The sequence below is a fragment of the Hippocampus zosterae genome, chromosome 12, assembly GCF_025434085.1.
Source record: "Hippocampus zosterae strain Florida chromosome 12, ASM2543408v3, whole genome shotgun sequence".
Lineage (NCBI taxonomy): Eukaryota > Metazoa > Chordata > Actinopteri > Syngnathiformes > Syngnathidae > Hippocampus > Hippocampus zosterae.
The window spans coordinates 18724642-18751000 of record NC_067462.1 but is presented as its reverse complement, the minus strand read 5'-3'; the positions used below and the strand labels follow the sequence as shown (position 1 = coordinate 18751000).

Genomic DNA, 26359 nt, shown 5'->3' with positions numbered 1-26359 from the left:
ATTCTCTGGCCCTATTTCATGCCTCTCATTTTAATTTTCTTTAAAACACGCCGTACCTATCAAACAGTAGTGACAGAATATCAGACCAAGGTGTGTTGCTCTGCACACACAGGCACAGGTAGGCCAAAGCCCCACAGTGTTACTCATAGACCCCAGCATCGTTGGCTTCATTGACTGGATTATTTGCCTCATTTTAGCAACAAAAGTTAAAAAGAATGATACACAAAAGGCCCATTCAATGCTGATATGGAAGACAGAAGCTTTTAATAAATGTTAACATCGTGAGATTTTACAATACACGAATAACAAAATTATGCATATGCAGCAGGTCCTCATGGTTTTCATTGCAAATAATTCCTTTCCTTTTTTGGCTCTCAAAAGATCATATAGTGTATTATAGCTTCAGGTATTGATATGCAATACCAGTTACATTAGTCACAATTGCGCATTAAAAAACTGTAATTGTTTTGCTGTAGTTTGAGGAATTAAAAGAAAGATGTGTCAGAGGAGAAGGCCCCGACAAGTCTGAATTCATCTCTCGTTAATACACAAAAAAGCCGTTGAGGAAGAGACTTGGAATACGGTGCTGGTCGAGGGATGCAAGTACGCAACAAAATCTCCCGGCCTGCTGGCGATGGGAAGTCATGATTTTTGCCGTCTCCCTCGGTCAGCTTCCTTTCTTCGTTCTTTTTCAATACAGGTTCTTTATCCAGGTTGGCACTCTATGGGAAAACATCATTTGAAATGAATGAGACATTTCAAAATGAAGTGTATTTTCACACACATAGTTACACTAGCTCATTCTACGTCTCTGAGTAAAGAACTACAACATCCAAACCTAGAAACTATTTTGTTTTGTAAAATGGTAAATAAAACTAGAAAATTCCTGCAATGAGACGAATGGATGGGACAGCTGACTTGCAAGTGTGAAAGCTGCATTTGCAAAGGTTCCATGGCGACGCAGGCTTTCCCTGTACAATACAATACAATACAATACATGCTGATTTATATAGCGCTTTCACAACAGCGGCAGCTGTAACAAAGCGCTTTACAAAACAGTTAACATAAAGTAAAATAATAAACACAACACATAACATAAAACACGGACAGTCGTGCAGTCCTAACCACTTTTCCGTCACACGCTTTGTTGTTTGAAGCGGTTTGAGATGAAAGAGGAGAGAATCAAAGTGTCCTTTAACCAGTGGATCAGAGACGTCATGCTCAAAATGTGCACACGTCGGCTACAAGCTAAGTTTCAAAGTCAACAAGAAGCTGTAGCATCCATTGACGAAAAAAGAGATTGGTTCACTTCTCCTGTCCCATGGAAATCCACTTCAATTCCAAGCGGCGACTCACGGTTCCAAATACGCATCGGCGCTCTTCGCCAACGCTCCTCTCTCCTCATCCTCAACTTCAGCGGCCATCCATCCAGCCGCACCAACGCCGACTGTCCAACAGCGCTGACATAGCCACTGAACAAATCGGGGTGGTGAAAAATGCTGCCCATTACTGGCGCAAAAAACACAAGCGCCCCAGGTCTGTCCAGCACCGACAGTCAATGGCGCCGACATTCCTCCCAATCAAAATCTGTGCTGGTACAGGCGTGCTGCCGAGAAGGCGCAACCACCAAGCACAGATACTGCTCCTTTGACGAATGTCGTGGCCAAAAAGCGCTGAAAACAGTCCATATCAGGTCCACACAATGAAACAACAAACAACATGTGAAAAAACAAAAGACAAAAACAGCAAAAAAGAACAAAAAAAAACAAAAAAGCAAGGCTCTTGAAGAGCACTTGCCGAAGGCTGCCTACTCGGGCGCCATCTTGGGAAGTATCTGTAGAATTATTCAAACCTTTGTTTTCAATGAAAAAGAAAGCAGTTATTGATGAATCACAAATGAGTACAGATGGTGGTGAGCACGTGCGCCTCATTGGTTTGAATCGGGGTTCCTGCCTTCCTGTGTGAAATGTGTATGTTCTCCCCGTGCCTAAGTAACTTTTCTCCGGGTCTACTTTGTTTTGGTGGCTGGCAAATACATTTAGTAAATACCGACTGATAGAAAGAAGGTGTCGGTGAGGGAACAAAAGTATTTGCAAACCACCCAAAAAAAAGATTAGAGGAAAGGGAAAGAAAATGAAGAAGAAAAAGAAGGAGGCAAAGAAAAATGTTAGTTTTTGTTGTTAAAACAACCTCTTATGAGCCCAAGGTAGCCTTAGCATTTGTGTGGTGAAAGAAACAGGATGTGAACAAGAAAAAATAAGATAAGAAAACCTAAAATAAGATTTAAAAAAAATCAGAATTTACAGCAGCAAAATTATGAAAGGGAGAAAGTAGAAGACAAAAAGTATATAAATGCGAGCTCTTCCTTATAATCACCATGCAACACACTGACAAACATTCCCGCTTCACATAGTGATAATTTTAGTTTACCGGTAGTGAGTCCCAGGGACTTGCTGATCAGAAAAGTATGAATCTCATTATGCATTGATAGAGTCCCAAATTATTCAATTGCATATGATAATAACACAAACAACACCATATACATACAATTATAAACAAATGCTGCAAAAATTTAAATAATTCAGTAGCAGACCTGACGATTTTAGAAATTCACGGGAACCGTTTTTCGGTTTCATCGGATTACCAAAGGGAAACCACGGTAACTAATTTTGTGTTCTAAAAACGTTCATCATGGGAAGCCATTATTCTATTTTGACTGATATTCATAATCAAGAATTCTGATACCTGTACTCAAAAGTATAATGTTTCAAGGGTAAATGTTTGAAAACTATGCATTAACAATGAACATTATATCAGCAGATGTGTACTTCGGGTTTATTCAAAAAAATAAATGGATCAAAATATGGTGTACTCATATGGCATCATGAATACAGCATACCACAAAGAGTATTTTTTCCAATCTCACACTGTAAAGATTAATTTACTGGTAATCATGAATATGGGTCATCTCAAACTTTCATCCCCGCGATTCCTCAGTTTGCGGACTAAAATAGCAACCCGCATGCGCACATAACGTTATCTGTTCTGCCCCCACCCCCCAACACTGAAAACAAAACGAAAGTAAATGAGAAGAAACACACTAACACACCACACCACAAACACACATACAGGCACAGTGAAATCGCGTTGATCACACAGGAGAAACTTGATCGCGTACAGTCAAATCATGTGCGGTGACTTTTATGGTTTAACGATTTTTCGGTCCCGTCAAAATGACGCCAAGGAAACGACACGCTACCGGTAACTATCGTTACCATGAAATCCTCAGGCCTGCCGTAGTTTTTGTGGTTTTGTTTTGACTGAGAAATTTCCTGGCGTCCCAAAAACGCACATTATTTGGAAGTGTGCGTTCCGCGGGAAAATTATTCGTCTAGGACACGGGATGCAGAGGTAACGAGATGGCTGCTTCACATACAAAGGGCCCCCCTCACACACCCCTCAGACCAAGAGTGCCCTTTACGTCGATCGCGATCGACCGGTAGATCGCGGATTGGTCTCAAGTCGATCGTGAGGGGTGTCGAGGAGAAAAAAACAAACAAACAACCTGTGTCTTTGTGCATGCTATTAATATATTTTTTGTGTTCATGTACACTGCACCCTAATCATCCTATCAGTCTAATTTTCACATAAAGTATTAAAAAAATAAAATCAAACAAAGCAGGTAAATCTTTAACCTACGGTGGCGCGTGACCTACATCACTAGAAGTTGTGAGTGCTCACCAGTCTGCAATTGCAGCTTTTGATCATGCGCTATATCTTTTACCGCTATCATTATTCTCATTCAGAGTCTGTTTTGTGTACAATTCACTTCGGGCAAGGGCAAAGAATAGGAATATAGAGGGCTCGGGGAAGCATTTTAATACAGCACGTGTGAGCTATGATAGTTAACAGGCTGCAAAAGTGCATCGCATGCCTCTGTGTCAAGCTGTTGCTCATCATGGCGTACGTGTGTATGTGTGTGCGCGGTAACAGGTCGATCGTGGGAGGTTGGTTGAGAAAAGTTGATCTTCGGTCCAAAATGTTTGGGCACCCCCTCAGACCTTCAATACTGGTGGCACAAACCATTGACATGAATTGAAGGGTGACGGCTAACTCACAAAAAAAAGAGTCTCAATAATATGTACATATTAGAAACATACAGTATGGACACACTTGTTTTAGCTGTATCAACACAATACTCGTGTTTATCCTTTCACGTTACAATTAAACATGATAAAAGAGTCTCCTCGCTAAACCTCCCCTCCGGTGGTTTCCACTTGGTAGCGTCCCATCAAGTGATCATGTGCACCCGGACGCCATCTACCTTATACAGGCTTACTCTCATTAACATTGTCTCTCATACGTTCTCTTGTTCACTTTCTCATCACTTTCTCATGCTCAAACACAAAGATGCAGGTGAGTGCGCGCGCGCACACGCACACACAGATGCGCAAACAATGATGTAGAGATGCTTACCTCTTGCACATTCACAAACAGCCTGTAAATGATGCCACCGATCTTTCCCTGACCAGCTCCACTCACCACAACTTCTGGCTCTTCTAGCAGAGAGTTAAGAAATCTGAAAACGAAAAGAAAGGTTTCGTGGTCAGCAGTTCAAGTCATCAACTTTAAATACTGACAGATCCCACAAAGACACCAATTGCTTCCCAAATGTTCTCCTTCACCCAGAAATTATTTTCATTGTGGGCCAAGTTAAGGTTACCATCAGGAGGCTGGTTATAACAGTGAAACCATATGAACGTATAATCAATAGCTTTGTATGAGTTAAGTTGAAGGTCGGAGGGGGGAGGGGGGGGGAATAAATTATTTTCTTTTGGGTAAATCAAAATAGATATTTTTGATATTTAAGCACCACTACAGCATTAAATCCACCCATCCATCCATTTTCTACCGCTTGTCTGGGGTTGGGTCATGGGGGCAGCGGCTTTCGCAAGAAAGCCCAGACTTCCCTCTCCCAAACCACTTCTTCCAGCTCTTTCTAGGGGATGCCAAGATGCTCTCAAAATAAGCAGGCGACATAGACTCTCCTGCTTGTCCTAGATAGTCCTCAGGGGCACCTGTCGGTGGGACATGCCCGGAACACCTCACCAGGGGGGGTGTTCAGGAAGCATCCTAATCAGACGCCCAAGCCACTTTATCCGACTCCTATGGATGTGGAGAAGCAGCTCGACTCTGAGCCCCTTCCAGATAACCGAGCTTAGTACACTTTAGTGTGCACAGAAAGTTTGCCTGTAATTATACATGTTATTTAATTTAGTAAACGGCATCATAAATGCCTTAAAAGAAACAGCCGCATGCAGTATATGTCTGTATGCATTTGTTAATTAGATTTATCAATTAATATTACTGGTTGAATATCGCTGTCAAATAATTATTGCAGATGCACATCGTCGTTGTTGGCTGTACCTCAGGGGCCAGAATCCAGGGTACCCTGTGTATGATGATGAAATTGCCCCCAGTTGTGAAATTCGGCATAGGTAAATAAGGTAACATTTGACCACATCTACCACAAAGTCAGTCTTAGAAAAACGCTAGCTAAATAAAGAAGTGTATGACGGTGTCCACCAAGGAGAAGGACAACTGAGTTGATATTCTCAAGCATTCAGGAAACCTGACTCATTCATCAGGCTCAACTATAAAGAAATACCAAGACTCCTTCCAAAGCCAACGAATATAAAGTTAGCTTTGAAACCGGATTAGGAAACATAAACGGGACCAGATATACGCGCGTAAAGGAGAGAGATACAGTTAAAGATTTTCTTTTGAAAGACCCAATAAACATTGACCAACATCAAGTCATTGATTGTCTTGAACTTCAAGGCTTCATTGTAGTCTTAATGACTAGTAAAGAAGTCAGGTTAAGTAAGCAAGCTATTTAATATTTCTATCACTTACTGTCTTAGATTCTCTCTTTGCTCTTCATTCTCAGCCTCAGCAATTGCAAACTTTGTTTTGAGAGACCGATACTGGGCGATGACCATCTCCATGGCAATCAAAAAGTCAATGCAATCCTATAGGAAGGAAAAAGTCACAAATGGGTGCTTGTACGATTCGATGAGTATAAAATTCTCCTGACCTCTAAATTACTGTAGTCGGGATTGAATTGTTGAAGCAGCTTGCTTGCTTGAACTGTAGCTTTCTGGATGTTGTTTTTGACAGATGGTATGTTTTCAAATGCCTCTGTAAAAGAAAAAAAAAGTACATAATATCAAGGGCAAAAATCACATATACCTTTCAGAAGGCAAAATAAACTGCAGCTGCGAGCAGCTAAAAAGGGCCTTCGCAGACCAGACCATGTTTGGGGAGCTTTCGTACATGTTTCTGTCCCCCAAAATATGATTACTTTTTGTGAAATAAATAAACAATGACAATTTCCACAAAAACAATTGGGACATTGCAGCGAGTGCTGCTCAGGTGCTTACAATGTATTTTAAACAAATGCAAAACAAAAAACAAAAAACAGAACTGAATGGAAATCATTGAATCACTCTGTACTCTGTACAAGGGTTTTTAAAACCTTCTAACAAGGATTGTTAAAAGCCGACAAAAGCAAACATCCTTGGATCAGTTCTTTACAAAACGCCAGGGAAAAAAAAACACTCCTGATAGAGAACATAAACTAAAGAGGGCAAAAAACGATGACGGCGCAGTTAAAAGTTAAATGAGCGTCAATTTTATTCTCTATTCTTTGTTTTTTACATTATACACAACTATCGTTTATTGTGCAATAACATAACATTTTATGCTTTAGAAAACATTTATGTCAGAATTTTGTGGGTCTTGTAATGGATTAAGGCATTTACCGGTACATGAAAAGCGCGTCTCTACTTACAAAATGTTCAAGTTAAGAAATGTCTTCCAGAAACAATTAATTTTGTAAGTAGAGGTGCCACTGAGTTGAGTATAACTTTTAAAATTAGTTACACGCAGGAACGCTTCAAACAAGTTTCTTGTTCCCCCACCGTAAATTGGGATGAAAATGGTATAAAATAATTCACAGGACAAAAAATCCTTAAAGATTTTAGAGAATTGGAATAGCAATAATTATCGATGATTGACGTCTATCCAATTTGCTGAAGACCGTTCAAAAACCTTTGGAGGTGCCTGTACCAGTAAAAATGCACCTGTAAAAATCTGCATCACTTTAAAGCACTTACATAACAATGTTTTGATTGAGAGGTACTCACCTTCCTCTTTCAACTTCAAAATTGCAGCATGTATTATGCATGGCAGAAGATGGCAACTCAGGTCTGCAGGTTTCTGCACTTCCAAAAAATGCAAGACCTGAAAGACCAAGAAAATTCCAAACAATTATCGACCTTAATGCTGAGGTAACTTTTTAAACAATCATTGTCATTTTTTCCCCCACACATTAATTTATCTGTGACAGTTGGGTGGCCAAAAATGAATTATGGCTGTTCGTCATTGTAGCATGTCTTTACGCTCCGGTACAGCAGTTGTTGGGATGCATCAGCTGTGCCAATAAAAACAAATAATACACGCGGCTTGGTACGACAGAAAAAAAAGATGAGGTTCATGAGGAAGCAGCGCAAGGGAGACACAGGTAACGTTATGATAAAGACCTTTCCAGAAATATGTAGCTAAACAAGTACAGTACAGAAGTTTGAACAAGTTTGAATTGTTTGTGTCACATTAAACGGTCTCTCTGTTAATGTAGCCAGTAGCCAAACATGTGCATAATAGACATTAACTAGTGATTTTCTTTGTATTGTTAGCCTGCAGATCCACTGTAAGGGACTACGGCCTTGAAAACATAATGATAAAGGTTGTGCGCTGTAATTCCGGCAAAGTCTGCGATTTGATTAAAACAGTGAACACAGCAGACAGCAGTTGAAGTTGTCGATGTTTGGATAGATGGGCAAAAATAACTTATTCAGTCGCTAAATCACTTTGTTTTCCGTCTACTACGATTCAGCAGGATTGAACTTTTGCCGTACGTTATGGTGCACTCACGTGATCACGTGACGTAGTTGCAACGGGTCAATATTTTCAGCCCAGTGTTAATAGATTGTTTGCATTGAGAACAATGAAGACAGCATATGCATGAGGCTAAATAAACATATTTTATAATTATATGATCTAAGGGAAAAAAAAGCAAAGGCCACAATTTTGAGCCATCTGACTTAACTGTAGCTTCAATCATCAAGAATGAGGTCACAAATTACTTTCCAATTGTACATTATGTGCTGCTCTTTGAAGGGTTGAAATATTTTCTGACCTTTTCTGCTTCTCTGGTATCATCAAAAAGCCTCCTCTGGCGATGTGCAGGTACAGCCTTGGCATTCTCCCAAGTCTCTACCCATATGTTGCCTGGGACTTTCATCCTTGGACTTAACTGGCCTTTCAAAACGGTTTGGCTCGTCTCGTTGACAATCTCCTCCAAAAAATCCCTGGGGGAGTACCAGCGAACAAAGTCCTCCAGAACAGAACCTGGGTTGGCTGCCTATCACAAACAAAATGAAAATAACATGATTTATTCAATCAGCAGCATAATATGATAAAATATACAACAATGCTATGCAAGCCACTTCTGGGGGGAAAAAACCCCTCCCTTGACATGTGTTCCCTCTAAGCTAGGCATGCGCGCAATCGTGCACTGCTCTCAACTTCTCTGAACACGTTTTGTTACGGCCTCATCCCAAAATATAATAAATTCATTATACCCCACAAAATTCCACACACAACACCTCAAAAAGCAAAGTAAAAAGTATTTGCAAATTTATTATTATTATTTTAATCACACGTATGGAAGTATTCACAGCCTTTGTTAAATACTTTCTTGATGCAACTTTGGCAGTAATTCGGACTAATTAATTACTGCCGAAAGTCTTTTTTTAAATTTGACGCCACAAGCATAGAACACCTATCAGACCGTTTTGTCCATTCCTCTTTGTAGCACCTCTCTAGGTTTATCAGATTGGATGGGGAGTGTCGGTGCACATCTCCGGAGATTTTCAATTGGATTTAAGTCTGGGCTGTACCGTTGGCCGCTCACGGGCATACATCGAGTTGTCATGAATCCTCTCTTTTGTTGTCATTGTCATGTTTGAAGGTAAACCTTCTGATATCCTGAGCTTTACTTTGTAAAATAACATCACCCGTGCAGAGGGTTCTGTCTCTCAATTATGATTATTTGGAAATGTGTAGATAATTAATTATCATGGTTACGCTATGCCTGTAACATTGAGTGTTTTGGATATTCAAATAATGAATAAATAAATCAGGGGTGAAATTGCTCAAACCGAGTGGAAACAAGTAAAAGTAGTTGGCAAAAAATTGCAATTTGTTTGATATTCTGCTTTGCATGCCACTGCTCCAAGTTGCCTATGTGGTCAATGTGCGATCTGCGAATGATGACACTTTGACTGGCTCAGATATCAAGAAACAAATGTATCATGCCATGATCCAAAGAAGTTCAAGAATATATATATTTTTTTAAAGTTAATGAAATCCATCAATTTGGAAAGGTCATTTCCAAGACTCTGGGACTCCACCAAGCCACTGTCAGACCCATTATCACTGAATGGTGAAAACTGGGAACAGTGGCAAACATTCGGAGAAATGGTCAACCAGCTAAAATTACTCCAAGACTGTGACAACAACTCATCCAGGAGGTCGCAAACAAACCTAGAACAACATCCAAAGAACTCCAGATCTTGTTGTCCTCAGTTTGGGTCAGTGCTCACGACATAAGAAAGACACTGGCCAAAAATGGCATACATGCAAGAGTTCCAAGGCGATAACCACCACTATCCAAAAAGAACACAAAGGCTTGTCTCATATTTGCCAAAAGACATCTTGATAATCTTCAACACTTTTGGAAAAACCTTCGGGGGATTGTTGAGTAAAAAACTGAACTTTTTGAAAGCTGTGTGGGCCCTTACATCTGGTGTAGAAATGACACAGCATTTGATATAATAATAAATTAATGCCAACAGTGAAGCATGGTAGTGGCAGTGTGATAGTATGGGGCTGCTTTACTAACTCAGGATAAAGACAACTTGCTCTGATTGATGGGACAATGAATTCTGCGGTCTACAAGGAAATCCTGTAAAGAGAGCGCCCCACCATCAGTTTGCAACCTCAAATGCAGGTGCTCTTGGATCACGAAGCAGGACAACTATCCGAAACACATTCTTTCATTCTTTGTGAATTTGACCCTTGTTGTGTCTAACCTTAAAAGACTCCATGTCAGACAGAAGACAAGCACTTTGCATCCGAGCACGGAGTTGGGCACCTTCGGCTGATGTCCCCAGTTTTGCTAGTATTTCAGACTGCTCCTCTAATAAATCTTCAGTCATGGGAGCAGGTTCCTGTTCAAACACAAAAGCACTTAATACCATTGTACTCGTATTGGCATACATCGACATTTAAAGACACCAGCCATACTTGATATAGAGATGAATAAATCGAATTGAGGGAGAAAAAAAACCCCACACTGACATAAACACCTTCACCAAATGGCCACTGCTGAATAATAATAAAATGTGATCAATCTCGGTCTCATCTGCTACAATTTACACAAACATCTGCGCATTAGCTCACATATCCACATAACAGCATTGTTCACTAAAATATTTATGTAAAAATAAAAGCATTCTGCCCCCCAAAAATTAACAAGTAACAACAGGTAAGCGGCGAAAAAAAATTACTTGTGTCACAGGAATAAAGAGAAGCTCTGAAGAGTTCAGAAGGGTCATGCCGTTACAGGGGTGCATCCTCCCCTCTGCTCTTGTTTTACTGCCATCTTTTTCCCTTCTCATAGACGGCGTCTCGGTGTCCCCCTGATCACTCAGGCATTCAAAAAACTCTTCTTCACTGTCACTCCAAGAGTCCAAGGATTTCCCAGGTGACCCAGCAGTTATTTGGCTGGAGGAAGCCGTTGCTGTAAATTGTGTCGGTTGGTGGATGTTCTGGGAGGCAGTTTCACTGCTTCTCTCGGGGGTGTTGCAAATGTTATCTCTGGCTTGCTTCCTCTTGATGCAACAATTGAGCATCTACACCATGAGACAAAATGAACGGCATCACGTTAAGACCCATTTCTAGCCAACTGATTATATTTCTAGCCGGATGATTATTATATACAATTCTAACATAAAAGGTGAACTTGTCTAAACAAATGGACTTCCCTTTAAAAATTGCAAATTTCCCCAGTGTGGGACAAATGAAGGTTATCTTATCTTAAAAAAATGTAATTCTGCATCTTATAATGGAGAGATGGAACTACCTGCAGCTTCTGATGTAGAAGACAACAGCGGAGATCAGGTAGTTCTTCTTGCACTCTGCAGATATTGATGAAATAAAACAGAAGACAAAATTTAAAAAATATCAAGTAGAGATCCCTACATACATTTTGAGGCCGATTGAGCACCGTTATTTTGACATTTTTAGGAATGTATGTTACAATTATTTTGAATGGACACATTTTGTTGGGTTCCTTCCATGACTCCTACCAAGACATGGGGGGAGATGAGGGGCTTGACTATATTGCTGATCTTTGAAAGTCATTAATTATTCACTAATTTCTCCAAAACAAATTGATTGAATAGAAAATGCAAGCCAATATCATTTTCTGATCAAATTTACAAAGAGTTTTTGACTGAAAAATGTGCCATCCCGGCTGGAGGAATTGCAAAACCTCAGCGGGCAACCTCACACTGGTCTAAGTTGAGCAGCACAAACAGGGCAAAATTAAAACAATTCCTGGATCCTCTTCAACTAAAGTATTTCCTCACTTGACTTGACACACATTTGAACTCAAGTGGTATCCCATTCTTAATCCATGGGGTTTCATATGATCACAGTCCATCCTTTGCAGCTATAACAGCTTCTTTTGGTCTGAGAAGGCTTTTCGCAAAGATAACTAGTATGTTTGGCAATATGTTATGGGAATCTTTGATCGTTCTTCCAGAAGCACATTTGGAAAGTCACATACTGATTATAGGTCTGGATCTCGGTCATCACATTAATTGATGGTGTTTGGTCTTAAACTGGACAGTGAAATTAAATCCAGCTTCTTTCATTTTAGGCACTTGGCTAAAGTAAGGCCTCTCCTTTCTCAAGAGCCCTTTGAAACAGTAATTCATGTCATCGTCACATCTCAGATGGATTACTGTAATGCATTTTACTTTGGAGTCAGACAATCCTCCATTAAGCATCTCCAGTTGGTCCAGAATGCTGCTGCTTTCCTCTTGACTGGTTCTTGTAAGAGGGAGCACATAAGTCCTACTCTGACATCCCTTCACTGGCTCACCAAACATTTTAGAGTTCTTTTTAAGATTCTCTTATTTCTTTTCAATTCTTTTGATAGCTTAGTCCCTACACACTTGCCGGGTGCCTCAGGTGTGCGGACCAGATACTATAAGAGGTACAGAGAACTAAGTGGAGGCTCAGAGGGGATCGAGCCTTTTCCGTTGCTGGTCCCTCTCTTTGAAACCCCCTCTCTGCCCATCTTTAAAACTCGTCTAAAAATTCATTTTATTCTTTGATTTAATGCTGTTTAGATGCATGCTGAATACATAACAGAAGGTACATAACCTGTGTGTCAATTTTCTGTGATTTTCTTTGGTTGTTAAAAATTGGTTGTAAAATGGTACACAATTAGATTTTTGGATGTTTGGAAGACCCCAGAGAACACTATTGGATTAATGAGAGCAGAGACTTTATAATCTAACATAAATGTCACAAAAGTGCTGAATTTGTGTTTGACTGCTCTTCCGGTGTTCAATAAGAATCTGAAAAGTCTCTTTTCCTAAACAGTATATTAAACCTTACAGTTAATATACTATGAAAAAGAAAACAAACACAAAAACTATAGTAGATTTCTGCCATAAAGATTTGATTGAAAAGGAGAAGTGTTCCCCCCCCCCCTCAAAAAAAAAAACACACACACACAACAATGCCGTGGCTACAGTAGTTAGACTGTGATATAAGTGGGGATTGTACACCCACCCACAGATTTGGTAATTGTTTTCCCAGCGGTATCGCAACTCAAGGACAAACTCCTGCCAGAGGTAGGCCACAGCCCGCAGCCCACCATGGTAGAAGTTGACGAGACACATGCAGAGTGCCAGCCGATGGGTCAGACTTTCAACTGGTGCCGACTTCAACTGAATAAAAAGGTCCTGGCACAGGTGGGGGAAAAAAATCAGCTGTTAATGTTGATTTTTTTTTTTTACATTCATAGTCAAACCATGTACACATTTATTCTTATCCTTCTCTCTATTCATCTTTGACTTAGCTGGCTTTTGAAGTGATTTCTAGTTATCATTCATATTATTATGTTGTCTCCAATGCCATCTTTTACAAAAAATGTCTTTCCTTTTGTTATAAATACGGAAACATCTGATAAATCCATACATAGACATCAAATTTACTGTATGTGGTTGCAGTCAAAGAATGAATAACTGAGTAATATTTACTTACGTCAGTATTTTGATCTTTTTGAGACTTTCCATAGCTATTTGGTTGCGCGGATTGATTTTCTGTCTTATCCATACCAGCATCTGGAAAAAGATACTGAGCATAGGGAGGTGGGGGGCGGGGGGGGGGGGGCGCAGAGACAACTTACAATTAAAGTTTTTTTGCATCTGATGTAAGAAATAACGTAAATGCAATTAGTTCAAGAGAATTACTTTTTGTCAATCACAGTCGTAAAAAGAATTATCAACTGCAATGTATTACAAAACAATTTCAGAGAAAAAAAAAAGAAGTACCGGTAATTTCATAAAGATTTTGGACCTTCAACTATCAGAATGCTAGAAATCAAATAAATCAAGAAGGATTACCTGCATGCGAGTTTTGTTTTATGTCGTAGTTTTTTTCCTGAAGTAAGCAGCACTCTAAACACCATATTTAGGTATGCAAAATGAAAATCAGTTCTTGTTCAGAACCTGTTCCCAGAGTTTCAATTCCTTGGCACCATTTGCCATTTTTGTAGATATAATAATAATACAATAACATTTCATTGAAGGGAGAATACCGAACCAATATGCAAAAGCGTTTGCACACACATCATGGGCTAACTTTTAGATGACAGTCGCGCTTTTGATCCGCTCCGGCGTGAATAACCCCGAAGCAGAGGCAACGTGAGCACAACCTCTTATGTCAATACTCCAGCTGACTATGTTACTGCCGTTTTGAGCTTATTGTCGAACCCGGTGCGTGGCAAGAAAGTCCGGGTTCTTGGTTCTTGGGTGTCCCCCGCCTACTGCCCGTAGACAGCTGGGATAGGCTCCAGCACCCCAGCGACCCTAGTGAGGATGAAGCGGTTCGGAAGATGAATGAATGAATAAACATTATTCAAAGCTCATTCCGCCGCTTCTCCTCCTCAAACTGCTCCTAGTCGGTGGGGTACCCCAATAGACACATGTTCCCCATGAAGAAGTCCGAATTGTCAAAACTGGCATTGGCCAGGGCGGTCCTCTTTGGTCGGAGGATGTCGCCGGCTGTTGAAAAAAGACCCTCTCCACAGCAGCAAAGCGAGGAAATGGTGTGTTGTATTCAATCAATTCACCTACGGCTCCCTTTGCTCCGATGGTGCGTTCCATATGCAGTAGACATGGTTGAGTGACAAGAGGCACGTTTGAAGGGTTCCAAGGCAATTTTTGTCCTTAAACCCATTTTACTGTATGTGCACAGAGCATTTCTTACGTTTCTTTTAAATGTATTGATTTAAACGTATCATTAGATTTAATGTCTGATTATTAATCATGTTCAATAACCAGAATATTTAAGATATTAAAAATGCTTACCTGAAGAATACAATTAAGTTCTTCAATCCCAAGTGGGGACTCATCATTAAGTCTGTGCCGTTGAATGTGCCTTCGAGCATTATGCACCATACTCGAAACTGAGAGTTTGGAGATCAGCACCGGTGCAGTTGGCTCTGTCAGCCTTGATAGAGCGGAACTGATGTTACCATCTGTAAAGAAACAGTTTACAGTCAAATTTGAAATGTGCAATCTTCGCTTTCCAATACATTGAAAGATCAAAAGATCAACATCGGGGTGCACATAAGCGGTGTGCCAATCGGCATGAAGACTGCAAATTCAACATTGCACTCCAGTTCAAGTCTGTCAGCGCACAAAGAACACTCTCGATTCAATGACAGGTCAACCGCGCCAACGATTGCATCAGAGGGCCAATTTCAAATTAAAATCTCATTAAAGCATTGATTTCCATGTAAAGTATTACCGTACTTGCTGCACTTTTATTTTGAAGTTGACCCGCATCGTAAAAACGGTGAGTAGCAAACTCGACAACCTAACCTTTGCCCTCCTCCTCAGCCGATCCTCTTCCAAGAATCTCTTCTGTAGTCTCCTTTCTGCCCCGTAACTTAAATAGGTCTGTCAGCAAGTCACCTGCAGGAGAAGATGGGAACAGCTCAAACTCCATCCATCCATCCATCTTCTACCGCTTATCCGAGGTCGGGTCGCGAGGGCAGCAGCCTTAGCAGGGAAGCCCAGACTTCCCTCTCCCCAGTCACTTCTTCCAGCTCTTCCCGGGGGATCCCGAGGCGTTCCCAGGCCAGCTGGGTGACATAGTCTCTCCAGCTTGTCCTGGGTCAACCTCGGGGTCTCCTCCCGGTGGGACATGCCCGGAACACCTCACCAGGGAGGCGTTCAGGAGGCATCCAAATCAGATGCCCAAGCCACCTCATCTGGCTCCTCTCGATGTGGAGGAGAAGCAGCTCGACTCTGAGCCCCTCCCGGATGACCGAGCTTCTCACCTTATCTCTAAGGGATAGCCCGGACACCCTGCGGAGAAAACCCATTTCGTCCGCTTGTATCCATGATATCGTTCTTTCGGTCATGACCCATAGCTCGTGACCATAGATGAGGGTTGGAACGTAGATCAACCGGTAAATTGAGAGCTTAGCCCTTTGGCTCAGCTCCTTCTTTACCACCACAGAGCGATACAAAGTCCGCTAGCAGCTCAAACTCTTTTTACGATAACATGGACATTTTCATCCATGATCAGAAAATCACGGATCAGAAAATGGATGGATGGATGTTAACGGACCTCCCCGTAGTTATGAATTATAACATTCACCATGCATAAAAGGATCGAAAACGAACCACTCAAATGTACCCCGCACAACACAGGACAATAGGTTGATGTGGAATTATTTAAAGTGGAATCGCTCTGCTTAAAAGACGTTAATCAAGTAATAACAACAGGTATTATAAGTCATATTAAAACGAAGATGACAGAACACAGCAGTGCGCATAAGGCCTCTGTGAGCTTCCTAATTAATTTCAATTTAACACAAACATTGCTTCTGTTTAAAGAAAAACCCACAAGGGTCTGTGAAGTAAAATGAAGTCAGGAATCAGTGACGGGTGGTGGAGTTCTCCCCAGGGAGTAGCGATATATATGACAAACGGTACACATACTGGAGATAAGTAGTGTAGCAAGACACACAGATGGATTTTTTAAAACTTTCATTTCTCTGAACACCAGTAGATGCTTTTCCTGCCCCAAAGCAGCAGTAGCCACACAGTGGAGTCCCAAAACCTCTCAGTCACTCATGTTGTCACATGACGGCAATTCGCCAATGAGGTTCATTAGGCAGCAGTGCAATATGTTCTTCCATTATGATTACAATTTAGCGTTTCGTAGGCAGAGTGAGCAGCTGACTTGAAGACATCATGAAAGTGGCATGGCAGCCACATAGAGGACAGGTGGGGTTTTAGTGAGCCAGGTTGGAAGAATAGCCACCAAAAGAACTCATATTTCATAAGAAATTAGATCATCATTGTTCCAAAGGTAGTATATAATCGTATATATGACTATAGTTAACTGCGGAAAGCTTGAATGACACAAAACCTTTAAATTAATCAGACCATAAACAGGACAACAAGTGAGTGTCTTACCTAGTAAACACTGAGGATGTTCAACTGTCTTGATCCGGAGTGCCCAGTGAGGCGCATGGAGAGGGTCAAGATCACTGTTAAAAATATATTTCACCCAGTTGATAAAGATGATTTTACTAAGTTATTTTTGCATATTTAAGTAACAACAAAGAAATCACATGTCCCCAGGTTTTCCCAGCTTTGGTGATGAACATTTGGAAGAAATTGCAGACTCAAGGAACGACGCCTGAATCGCGTTTTGAGGGTCCCCATTGAACATTGAACCTCATTGAACAAACCACAAAAAGATGGTGGCCGTCAACAAAAATCAGCAATTTTATCCACTGATTTCGATATTAATATCTTGATGTCTTGACTATAATACAATAAAGATATATCGCCCAGCCTTAGCATGCACATCTCTCTCTCTCTCTCACCCTTCCTCTCTCCCTCATCCTCCTTAATCCATAATGTGCACTGCTGTCACCGATACCACAATATGGCAACAACTATATTATAGTGTATGGCACATTACCATTGACAGTAGTTCTCATGGAGAAAAAAAAATAAGTGTCATGTTACAGGATGAAAGACGTGCTTACCTGTAAACGTCATTGTCCAATACAGTACCTTCTGTCAACTCAGGCCAAGTGATTGAAAGATGAAGCTCACTTTAAAAGGAAAAGAAAAATATGCATTTTCAAAGTATCATTCACATTGAATATTATCAAGTTTTCATATGGGCAATCAACAGCTTTAAAATGCTAGGTTTTCATGACTTTTTGGGTAGGGTTATCAGCATTCGAGATTTTACACGTTTAGTGTCATGTGAACAGCGAGCCGACTGCTCTTCTTGTCTTCTATAGAATTGCATGTCCTAAGATTAAATTGTAGAAAGGTTGCAAAAAATTAAGTGTTTATGTTTTACTGTTTCTATTTCAGGTGGCACAATTGCCGACTGGCTCGCACATCTGCCTCACAGTGCAGAGGTCAAGGGTTGGAATGCTCCAGCATTCCTGGGGTTTGCATGTTCTCCCCAGTGCATGTGTGCGTTTTCTCCGGGTACTCAGGTTTCCTCCCACATTCCTTTAAGGTGGTGGCGGTGTTACAGTGTGGGCCGGTGTGTCCAGTCGGTAGAGAACTGCCCTAGACTTTGTGACAGGACCATACTTCCTGAATAACATTATGAATCCAGTGATTCATAACGTCAAGCTGTTGTCAATGCTCATTGGCACATGACGAGTTACTGAGAGGTAGAATTTTTTTTTTTGCTGTGGTGTAACCATCATTGTTGATAACTTTTGTTTCAATGAATTGTATGAGATGAGGAAAATCAACAATGCATCCTTCTTCTTAAATGTCCTACTTTCATGATATGATATCACTGCAGAGTGAACCTTTTACATTTTTGATAGATGTCACCTGTAAGTCAAAGCCCAGACAGTCTCCCAGCTTTATAATGCCTTTTGCTTTTCAGACCATACATTTATTGTGCAGAGCAGAGCTGGTTTGTTCGCTGGACTCCAATCATCTTATCTGATTCAGACAGCTCTTGTCAGACTATTGAACCAAAACAAAAAACAAAAAATGAAAGAATTTTATAACTCGAATAGAAACAGAATAGTTTTAGAGACATTACAAGATCTGAGCTTACGCAGAAGGCAGAATCTTTGTCACCCCTGTTTGACAAGTGACTGTTTTAGTCAACCTTTAAAGTCAAATGTGGTTCCAACGAACAGACATGTATCTGTCTGTTTTTGATTCTTCTATAATCTTCTATAATCAATGTGCATCTCCTTGGTTTTATTACTTTAAGGGTTAGGTTGAAGAAGGTTTTTAAATGATTGTTTTTTTTTTTTTTACACTTTACACAACAGCCTAATTTCATTGGAATTGTTTGCATTGAAAACTGCATTTTAGGTTTATTTGGATTATCTCTGCCAGGTACAGTACTTAGATTTGATAATCTTAAATAAAGTGGGGAAAAAAATCTAAATTTGGGAAGAGTGCAAATACTTTTAAACTACATTATATGTAATTCTTGTGACGTTACACACCCTGCTCGAATATAAATATAATTTCACCTGATTGTTTCTTCACATGCACCAAATGGAAGCCTCCCAATCTCCTCCACTCCCACCTCACCTCCGAGAAGGTTGTCAAAGTCTGCCAAAAATCCACAAAGAGCATCAGGAAACTGAATTATAGCTGTTAAGCAATAATAACTTTCTTTATATAGCATCCCTTTAAAAATGTGTTTTCAAAGTACCAGGGATGGCAATGGCTAGTGATGAAAAAAGCGGAAAGGGGCGTGGCCGGGACGGGGCGACCAAGTAAAACATCATACACGTCCAATCGCAGGGCTGTTTACAATCGGAAGATGGAAAGACTGATCGGGAGAGCTCGTGAAAACTCGACGATAAGGTACCCGACCCACCCTAAAAATTTCTTAACGGATTTAGACGATTCACAAAAATTATCAATTTAAGAAATAAAACGGCGGATTTCCGAGTATCTGCGGAAAATTGCCATGCCTGAAGTACTTTACAATATAAACCTACCGGGAGGCTGCAGGGGCCAAGAATGCTGTTGCCAGTCCTGAAGAATGTAGGTAAAACGGATTGCGACGTTGATTGGTGGCAAAGGATATATGGTGTATCCCTAAAGAGAGGAAGAGAAACGTATTGTGACAACATTGATAATATGTGTATTTTGAAGGTCGAGCTGTCACAAGCGGTTAAAAGAAATATTCAGGAAAGTATTTTCAGACTCCACAGGTAGGCAGTGAGCGCCCTGACAGCGAGCCTCTGCAGTTAACTGGCTAACAGCTGTCAGGACAGCAGTTCGTGTTTGGCCGCCGAGGTTACCAGGTCAAAGTTGGCTGCAGCTAAACGCTGCCAATGCACCCAAAGTTAGCGGGGCGAACGCTGGCTTCTGTTGTGCCTGATTTAACGTTGCTGTTGCTGAGCAGGAAGAGGTGTTACATTAATCCAAAACATCCATCCATCCATTTTCCAATCCGGTTATAGGGTTGCGGGGGGAACTGGAGCCTATCCCAGCTGTCTTTGGGCAGTAGGCGGGAGACACCCTGAACTGGTTGCCAGCTAATAACAGGGCACACACAGACGAACAAACAACCGCGCACAAACTCACACCTAGAGACAATTTTGAGTGTTCAATCAGCCTAGCGCCATCTGAGGATGCGACGTAGAGACAGTTGGTGGAAAGACTCAAGCAAAGTGAAAATGGACCTGTTTGCCATGGTTGACCCAGTGGCATAAAGCCCCAGACAACTTAATTCCGAGGATCATTAGGATAGACAAACCCATCTACCACGATAAGGTGACGGTGAAGGGAGGAGTCAAAATTATTTCACAAAACAAATTGTGTTTTATCCATCCATTTTCTGATCTGCTTATCCTCCCTCACAAGAGTCGCGAGACATGTTGGATCCTTTCCCAGCTATCTTTGGGCAGCAGACGGGTGACACCCTGAACAGGTTGGCAGGGCACACATCGCCAAACAACCATCAGCGCTTCCACTCACACCTTGGGACAATTTAGAGTGTCCCATTAACCTGCCACGCGTGTTTTTGGAATGTGGGAGGAAACCGAATAACCTGGAGAAAACCCACACAGTGAGAACATGCAAACTCCACACAGGGAGTGCCGGAGCTGGAATTGAACCCGGTACCTCTGCACTGTTAGGTTGACGCGCTAACCACTGGATCACCGCGCCACCCTTGTCCAAAACAAACCAATAAAATTGAAAATTATAATATAGTTACAGCACATTATCCTGATCAACAAAATATATCAATACAGTTTTTGAGTGAAAAATGGTCTATCCTCATTGGACCATTCCCTTAAGTATTTCCTCTTTTGTGGGGAAGAAAATATGAAATGCAGAATTTAATGCCCCGCCTCTGTCATACAAAATGACAAAATGACAAAATTGTTCATTTAAAAAAAAAAGCATAACTCACTTCCAGTACATTTTAGCAGATGGCTTCTGCTGATGCTTTTTGTATGTCTCAGGGTGCTACACTCAGTAAAAATGGGGACCTCGCAGCAGTTGCTGCTCAAGCCCTAATACCTAAAATTCAATGCAAGAGCAATTGTGTAATATGACTGTAAACATTTACTGTATAGGTTGTTACGAACACTAGACTGTTCACACAACACTCTGACACTTACTGTCTTTGTTTTGAAGATGTCAAGAAGTCCAGACAGGTGGTTGTACTGACTTGGTACCTTACGAAGGTGTACCATCTCAAATTCGGTGTGGACACCATGTCCCTGACATTCACCAGAATATAGTCGCCTCCACTTTTGCTGGATCTGCACAAACATGGGGACTTGGCTGAGTGTAGAGGACAAAAAGACAAAGATTTGTTAGACCTTTTCGTTTTATCATCTACCGTTGAGGCTAAAAACATTGAAGTACTGTACTGTGATATTGACATTCTTTGCTCCTCTGTTGGTTTTGTTAATGATGTACAGTACATGTGAAAATTCCCATGTAAATTAGAAAATAAACATGCGAAAAGCAACTGGATTATATACAATGTGTAAGTGTGAATCCAAGTCCATCCATCCATCATCTACCGCTTATCCGGGGCCGGGTCGCGGGGGCAACAGCTTTAGCAGGGAAGCCCAGACTTCGCTCTCCCTAGCTACTGTGTGTCCCAAAGATCCTAGGAAGCTAAGTTGTCTGGGGCTTTATGCCCCTGGCAGGGTCACCCATGGCAAACAGGTTCTAGGTGAGGGGCCATACAAAGCACGGCTCAAAGACCCCAATGATGATCGAAATAAATGGATCTAGGTTTCCCTTGCCCGGACGCGGGTCACCGGGGCCCCCCTCTGGAGCCAGGCCTGGAGGTGGGGCTCGTTGGCAGGCGCCTGGTGGCCGGGCTTACACCCATGGGGCCCGGCCGGGCACAGCCCGAAGAGGCAACGTGGGTCCCCCTTCCCATGGGCTCACCACCCATGAGAGGGGCCAAAGGGGTCGGGTGCAATGTGAGCTGAGCGGCAGCCAAAGGCGGGGACCCTGGCGGTCTGATCCTCGGCTACAGAAGGTAGCTCTTGGGACATGGAACGTCACCTCTCTGGCAGGGAAGGAGCCCGAGCTGGTGTGTGAAGCAGAGAATTTCCGACTGGATATAGTCGGACTTGCCTCCACACACAGCCTGGGTTCTGGTACCAGTTCTCTCGAGAGGGGTTGGACTCTCTTCCACTCTGGAGTTGCTCACGGTGAGAGGCGCAGAGCAGGTGTGGGCATACTCATTGCCCCCCGGCTCCGTGCCTGTACATTTTTGGAGTCCTTGGAGGGTGTGCTGGAGAGTACTCCTGCTGGGCACTCCCTTGTTCTGCTGGGGGGACCTCAATGCTCACGTGGGCAATGACAGTGATACCTGGAGGGGCGTGATTGGGATGAACGGCCCCCCCGATCAGAACCCGAGTGGTGTTTTGTTATTGGACTTCTGTGCTCGTCACGGATTGTCCATAACGAACACCTTGTTCAAACATAAGGGTGTCCATATGTGCACTTGGCACCAGGACACCCTAGGCCGCAGTTCGATGATCGACTTTGTAGTTGTATCATCGGATTTGCGGCCGCATGTTCTGGACACTCGGGCGAAGAGAGGGGCGGAGCTGTCAACTGATCACCACCTGGTGGTGAGTAGGCTCCGATGGTGGGGGAAGATGCCGGTCCGTCCTGGCAGACCCAAACGTATAGTGAGGGTTTGTTGGGAGCGTCTGACGGAATCCCCTGTCAGAAGGAGTTTCAACTCCAACCTCCGACAGAACTTTTCCCATGTTCCGGGGGAGGCGGGGGACATTGAGCCCGAGTGGACCATGTTCCGTGCCTCTATTGTTGAGGCGGCCAATCTGAGTTGTGGCCGTAAGGTGGTTGGTGCCTGTCGTGGCGGCAATCCCCGTACTCGCTGGTGGACACCAGCAGTAAGGGATGCCGTCAAGCTGAAGAACGAGTCCTATCAAGCCTTTATGGCCTGTGGGACCCCAGAGGCAGCTGACGGGTATCGACTGGCCAAGCGGACCGCGGCTTCGGTGGTCGCCGAGGCAAAAACCCGAGCGTGGGAAGAGTTCGGTGAGGCCATGGAAGCTGACTTCCGGACGGCTTCGAGGAAATTCTGGTCCACCATCCGACGTCTCAGGAGGGGGAAGCAGTGCACCACTAACACTGTGTACAGTGGGGATGGGGCGCTGCTGACTTCGACTCGGGACGTTGTGAACCGGTGGGCAGAGTACTTCGAAGACCTCCTCAACTCCACCAACACGCCTTCCTTGGAGGAAGCAGAGCCTGGGGACTCTGAGGTGAGCTCTCCTATCTCTGTGGTTGAAGTCACCGATGTGGTTAAAAAGCTCCTCTGTGGCAAGGCCCCAGGGGTGGATGAGATCCGCCCGGAGTTCCTCAAGGCTCTGGATGTTGTGGGGCTGTCCTGGTTGACACGCCTCTGCAACATCGCGTGGTCAACAGGGAGAGTGCCTCTGGATTGGCAGACCGGGGTGGTAGTCCCTCTTTTTAAAAAGGGGGACCAGAGGGTGTGTTCCAACTACAGAGGGATCACACTCCTCAGCCTCCCTGGTAAGGTCTATTCAGGGGTGCTGGAGAGGAGAGTCCGTCAGGAAGTCGAGCCTCAGATTGAGGAGGAGCAGTGTGGTTTTCGTCCCGGCCGTGGAACAGTGGACCAGCTCTACACCCTTAGCAGGGTCCTTGAGGGTATGTGGGAATTCGCCCAACCAGTCTACATGTGTTTTGTGGACTTGGAGAAGGCGTTTGACCGTGTTCCTCGGGGAGTTCTGTGGGGGGTGCTTCGTGGGTATAGGGTACCGAACCCCCTGATACGGGCTGTTCGGTCACTATACCACCGATGTCAGAGTTTGGTTCGCATTGCCGGCAATAAGTCGGAATCGTTTCCAGTGGGGGTAGGACTTCGCCATGGCTGCTCTTTGTCGCCGATTCTGTTCATAACCTTTATGGACAGAATTTCTAGGCGCAGCCGAAGCGTTGAGGGGGTCCATTTCGGGGGCCTCAGTATTACATCCCTGCTTTTTGCAGATGATGTGGTGCTGTTGGCTCCTTCAAACGGGGCTCTCCAACTCTCACTGGAGCGTTTCGCAGCCGAGTGTGAAGCGGTTGGGATGAAAATCAGCACCTCCAAATCTGAAACCATGGTCCTCAGTCGGAAAAGGGTGGAGTGCCCCCTCCGGGTCGGGGGGGAGATCTTGCCCCAAGTGGAGGAGTTTAAGTATCTTGGGGTCTTGTTCACGAGTGAAGGCAGGAGGGAGCGAGAGATCGACAGGCGGATCGGTGCAGCGTCTGCTGTGATGCGGACGTTGTATCGGTCTGTCGTGGTGAAGAAGGAGCTGAGCCAAAGGGCGAAGCTCTCAATTTACCGGTCGATCTACGTCCCAACCCTCACCTATGGTCACGAGCTATGGGTCGTGACCGAAAGAACGAGATCCCGGATACAAGCGGCTGAAATGAGTTTTCTCCGCAGGGTGTCCGGGCTCTCCCTTAGAGATAAGGTGAGAAGCTCAGTCATCCGGGAGGGGCTCAGAGTCAAGCCACTTCTCCTCCACATCGAGAGGAGCCAGATGAGGTGGTTTGGGCATCTGATTCGGATGCCTCCTGAGCGCCTCCCCGGTGAGGTGTTCCGGTCATGTCCCACCGGGAGGAGACCCCGAGGAAGACTGTGAATCCAAGTCATTAACCTCTAAAACGGAAAAATCTGACCCAAAAGGATCCAAATTCAGCATCCTTCCTATAAAAAGGCTGATTTACAAAGGGTTTCCATCTGTTATCCTACCTAAAATATTCCTCTTTAGGTGCTCAAGGTTAGTGCAGGCATGAAATTCGAGTCGTCAATCATTATTTCAATAAACAACTGTCTCAATTTACGTTATACCGCATAATGTAAAACGCAAAACATACTAATGACTGTGTGTAGGCTTTGTCCAACTTGGGGTGGTGTTTCCAAGTGGAAATACACAAAAGGGCAACTAAAATTGTGCCTCTGGGACTGATGTGTGGATTGATACAGTTGGAGCTGCCGAGATATCCGACTCTCAAACATTAATAATACGTTTGATACTTCAATCACTAGAAGTACTGTGTTTTCCGTATAGTAGCACAAAGGAAAGCGGTACAGGTATCAAGTATCAGACACACACACACACACACACACACACACACACACACACACACACACACACCAAACAAGGACATTACGGTCGATCACAGAATTAATATAGTATACAAAATATCAGCCGATCCAATATAGCTAATCAGACTGTTAGAAAGTTTAATTTACGTTTGATCTCAATGATAGTAAGGGTGTTCAAAAACAAAGTTGTCTTCCTATTGTTGTTGAAAGTATGCTAAAGAAGAGTGCTCATGGTGTCTCACCAGCCACTGTTGACCAGAGAAACTGAGATGGAGCTGAGAAGCAAATTACATTTGGACTCGCTGATGATAGCCTCGACGTTGGACCCTGGGGAGATGACAACAAACTCTCTTATCCCGTACCTGTCAACAAAAAAATTAATTGACCTGTTGATCTTCATCTTCACTTGAACAGAATTTAAGAGCTCTCATGGAGCAAATCTGTTTGAATTTGCTGTTTACAAATGGTCAATTAGTGACTGCAGGGTCAGCGGTTTGAATATCCACCCTGACTTATTGCTCTCAAAGTATCCTTCGGGAAGACTCACCATCTGACCATAAAACTCACCATCTCACCAAGCAGTGGGCACGAGGAGGGAAGTCATTTTTGGTGCACAAAAGGTCCTGCATTGCGAAGGGAAAGGGAGCTAGGGAAAAACAAAACAAAAAAAACCAACAACTGCAATTTAGGTTTTATCTACAAATCATTTCCAGCCAGAGGGCAGGCTATGTAGAAAAGGTGGCAGAAACACACTGTAAACTCATGCCATTCCCATTCCTGTAACTGTCTCACAAAAATTTCAGTTAATTGCTGTCTTCATGTTGTTGTTTTTTTTAAGTAAAAAATTCCAGACATCTGCCTTCAAGCTTGTTATATTTTGCTATAAATATTACATAGTATTATTCAAGTATTCCCAGTTCATCTTCCCATACATAAACAGACGCTGTGTGTGCACACACACACACACACATGCACACACACACGCGTCTGTGTATGTGCATGTGTAAAATCAATTTCCCCTTGAGAGATAACAAGCAGCATTAAAAATTCAAGAACATTCAAGAAACAATTGTCAGTTCCATGTGGATTTAAGGAATCAACACAAAGATAATCAGTTTCGGGGTTGAGTGAACGCTGGCGCGTCTGGCTGCCGCGTCTGGCTCCCGCTGCTCAACCCGTTCTGGGTTTTATTGTTTTTGTTCCTGATTGTAGAGTGTCCTTGGCTGTCTTGAAAGGCGCTTATAAATAAAATGTATTATTATTATTATTA

At 42.8% G+C, this 26359-nt stretch overlaps 1 protein-coding gene across 1 annotated transcript in view; it reads right to left on the bottom strand.

The window, feature by feature from the left end:
- Window positions 1-247: 247 nt before the first annotated feature.
- The window catches only part of rab3gap1 (RAB3 GTPase activating protein subunit 1), a 28399-nt gene continuing 2287 nt past the window's right edge, over window positions 248-26359 (bottom strand). The window contains exons 5-24 of the mRNA XM_052083000.1: window positions 25657-25735; window positions 25332-25451; window positions 21095-21260; window positions 19460-19559; window positions 18983-19064; window positions 17501-17569; window positions 16920-16993; window positions 15312-15404; window positions 14796-14965; window positions 13468-13560; window positions 12994-13166; window positions 11270-11324; window positions 10695-11039; window positions 10218-10355; window positions 8261-8485; window positions 7209-7305; window positions 6098-6201; window positions 5917-6032; window positions 4477-4579; window positions 248-722 (exon numbers count right to left, since the gene is read on the bottom strand). Coding sequence (XP_051938960.1) covers window positions 486-722; window positions 4477-4579; window positions 5917-6032; window positions 6098-6201; window positions 7209-7305; window positions 8261-8485; window positions 10218-10355; window positions 10695-11039; window positions 11270-11324; window positions 12994-13166; window positions 13468-13560; window positions 14796-14965; window positions 15312-15404; window positions 16920-16993; window positions 17501-17569; window positions 18983-19064; window positions 19460-19559; window positions 21095-21260; window positions 25332-25451; window positions 25657-25735 — 2639 coding nt within the window. The 3' untranslated portion in view covers window positions 248-485. The remainder of the gene's footprint in view (window positions 723-4476; window positions 4580-5916; window positions 6033-6097; window positions 6202-7208; window positions 7306-8260; window positions 8486-10217; window positions 10356-10694; window positions 11040-11269; window positions 11325-12993; window positions 13167-13467; window positions 13561-14795; window positions 14966-15311; window positions 15405-16919; window positions 16994-17500; window positions 17570-18982; window positions 19065-19459; window positions 19560-21094; window positions 21261-25331; window positions 25452-25656; window positions 25736-26359) is intronic.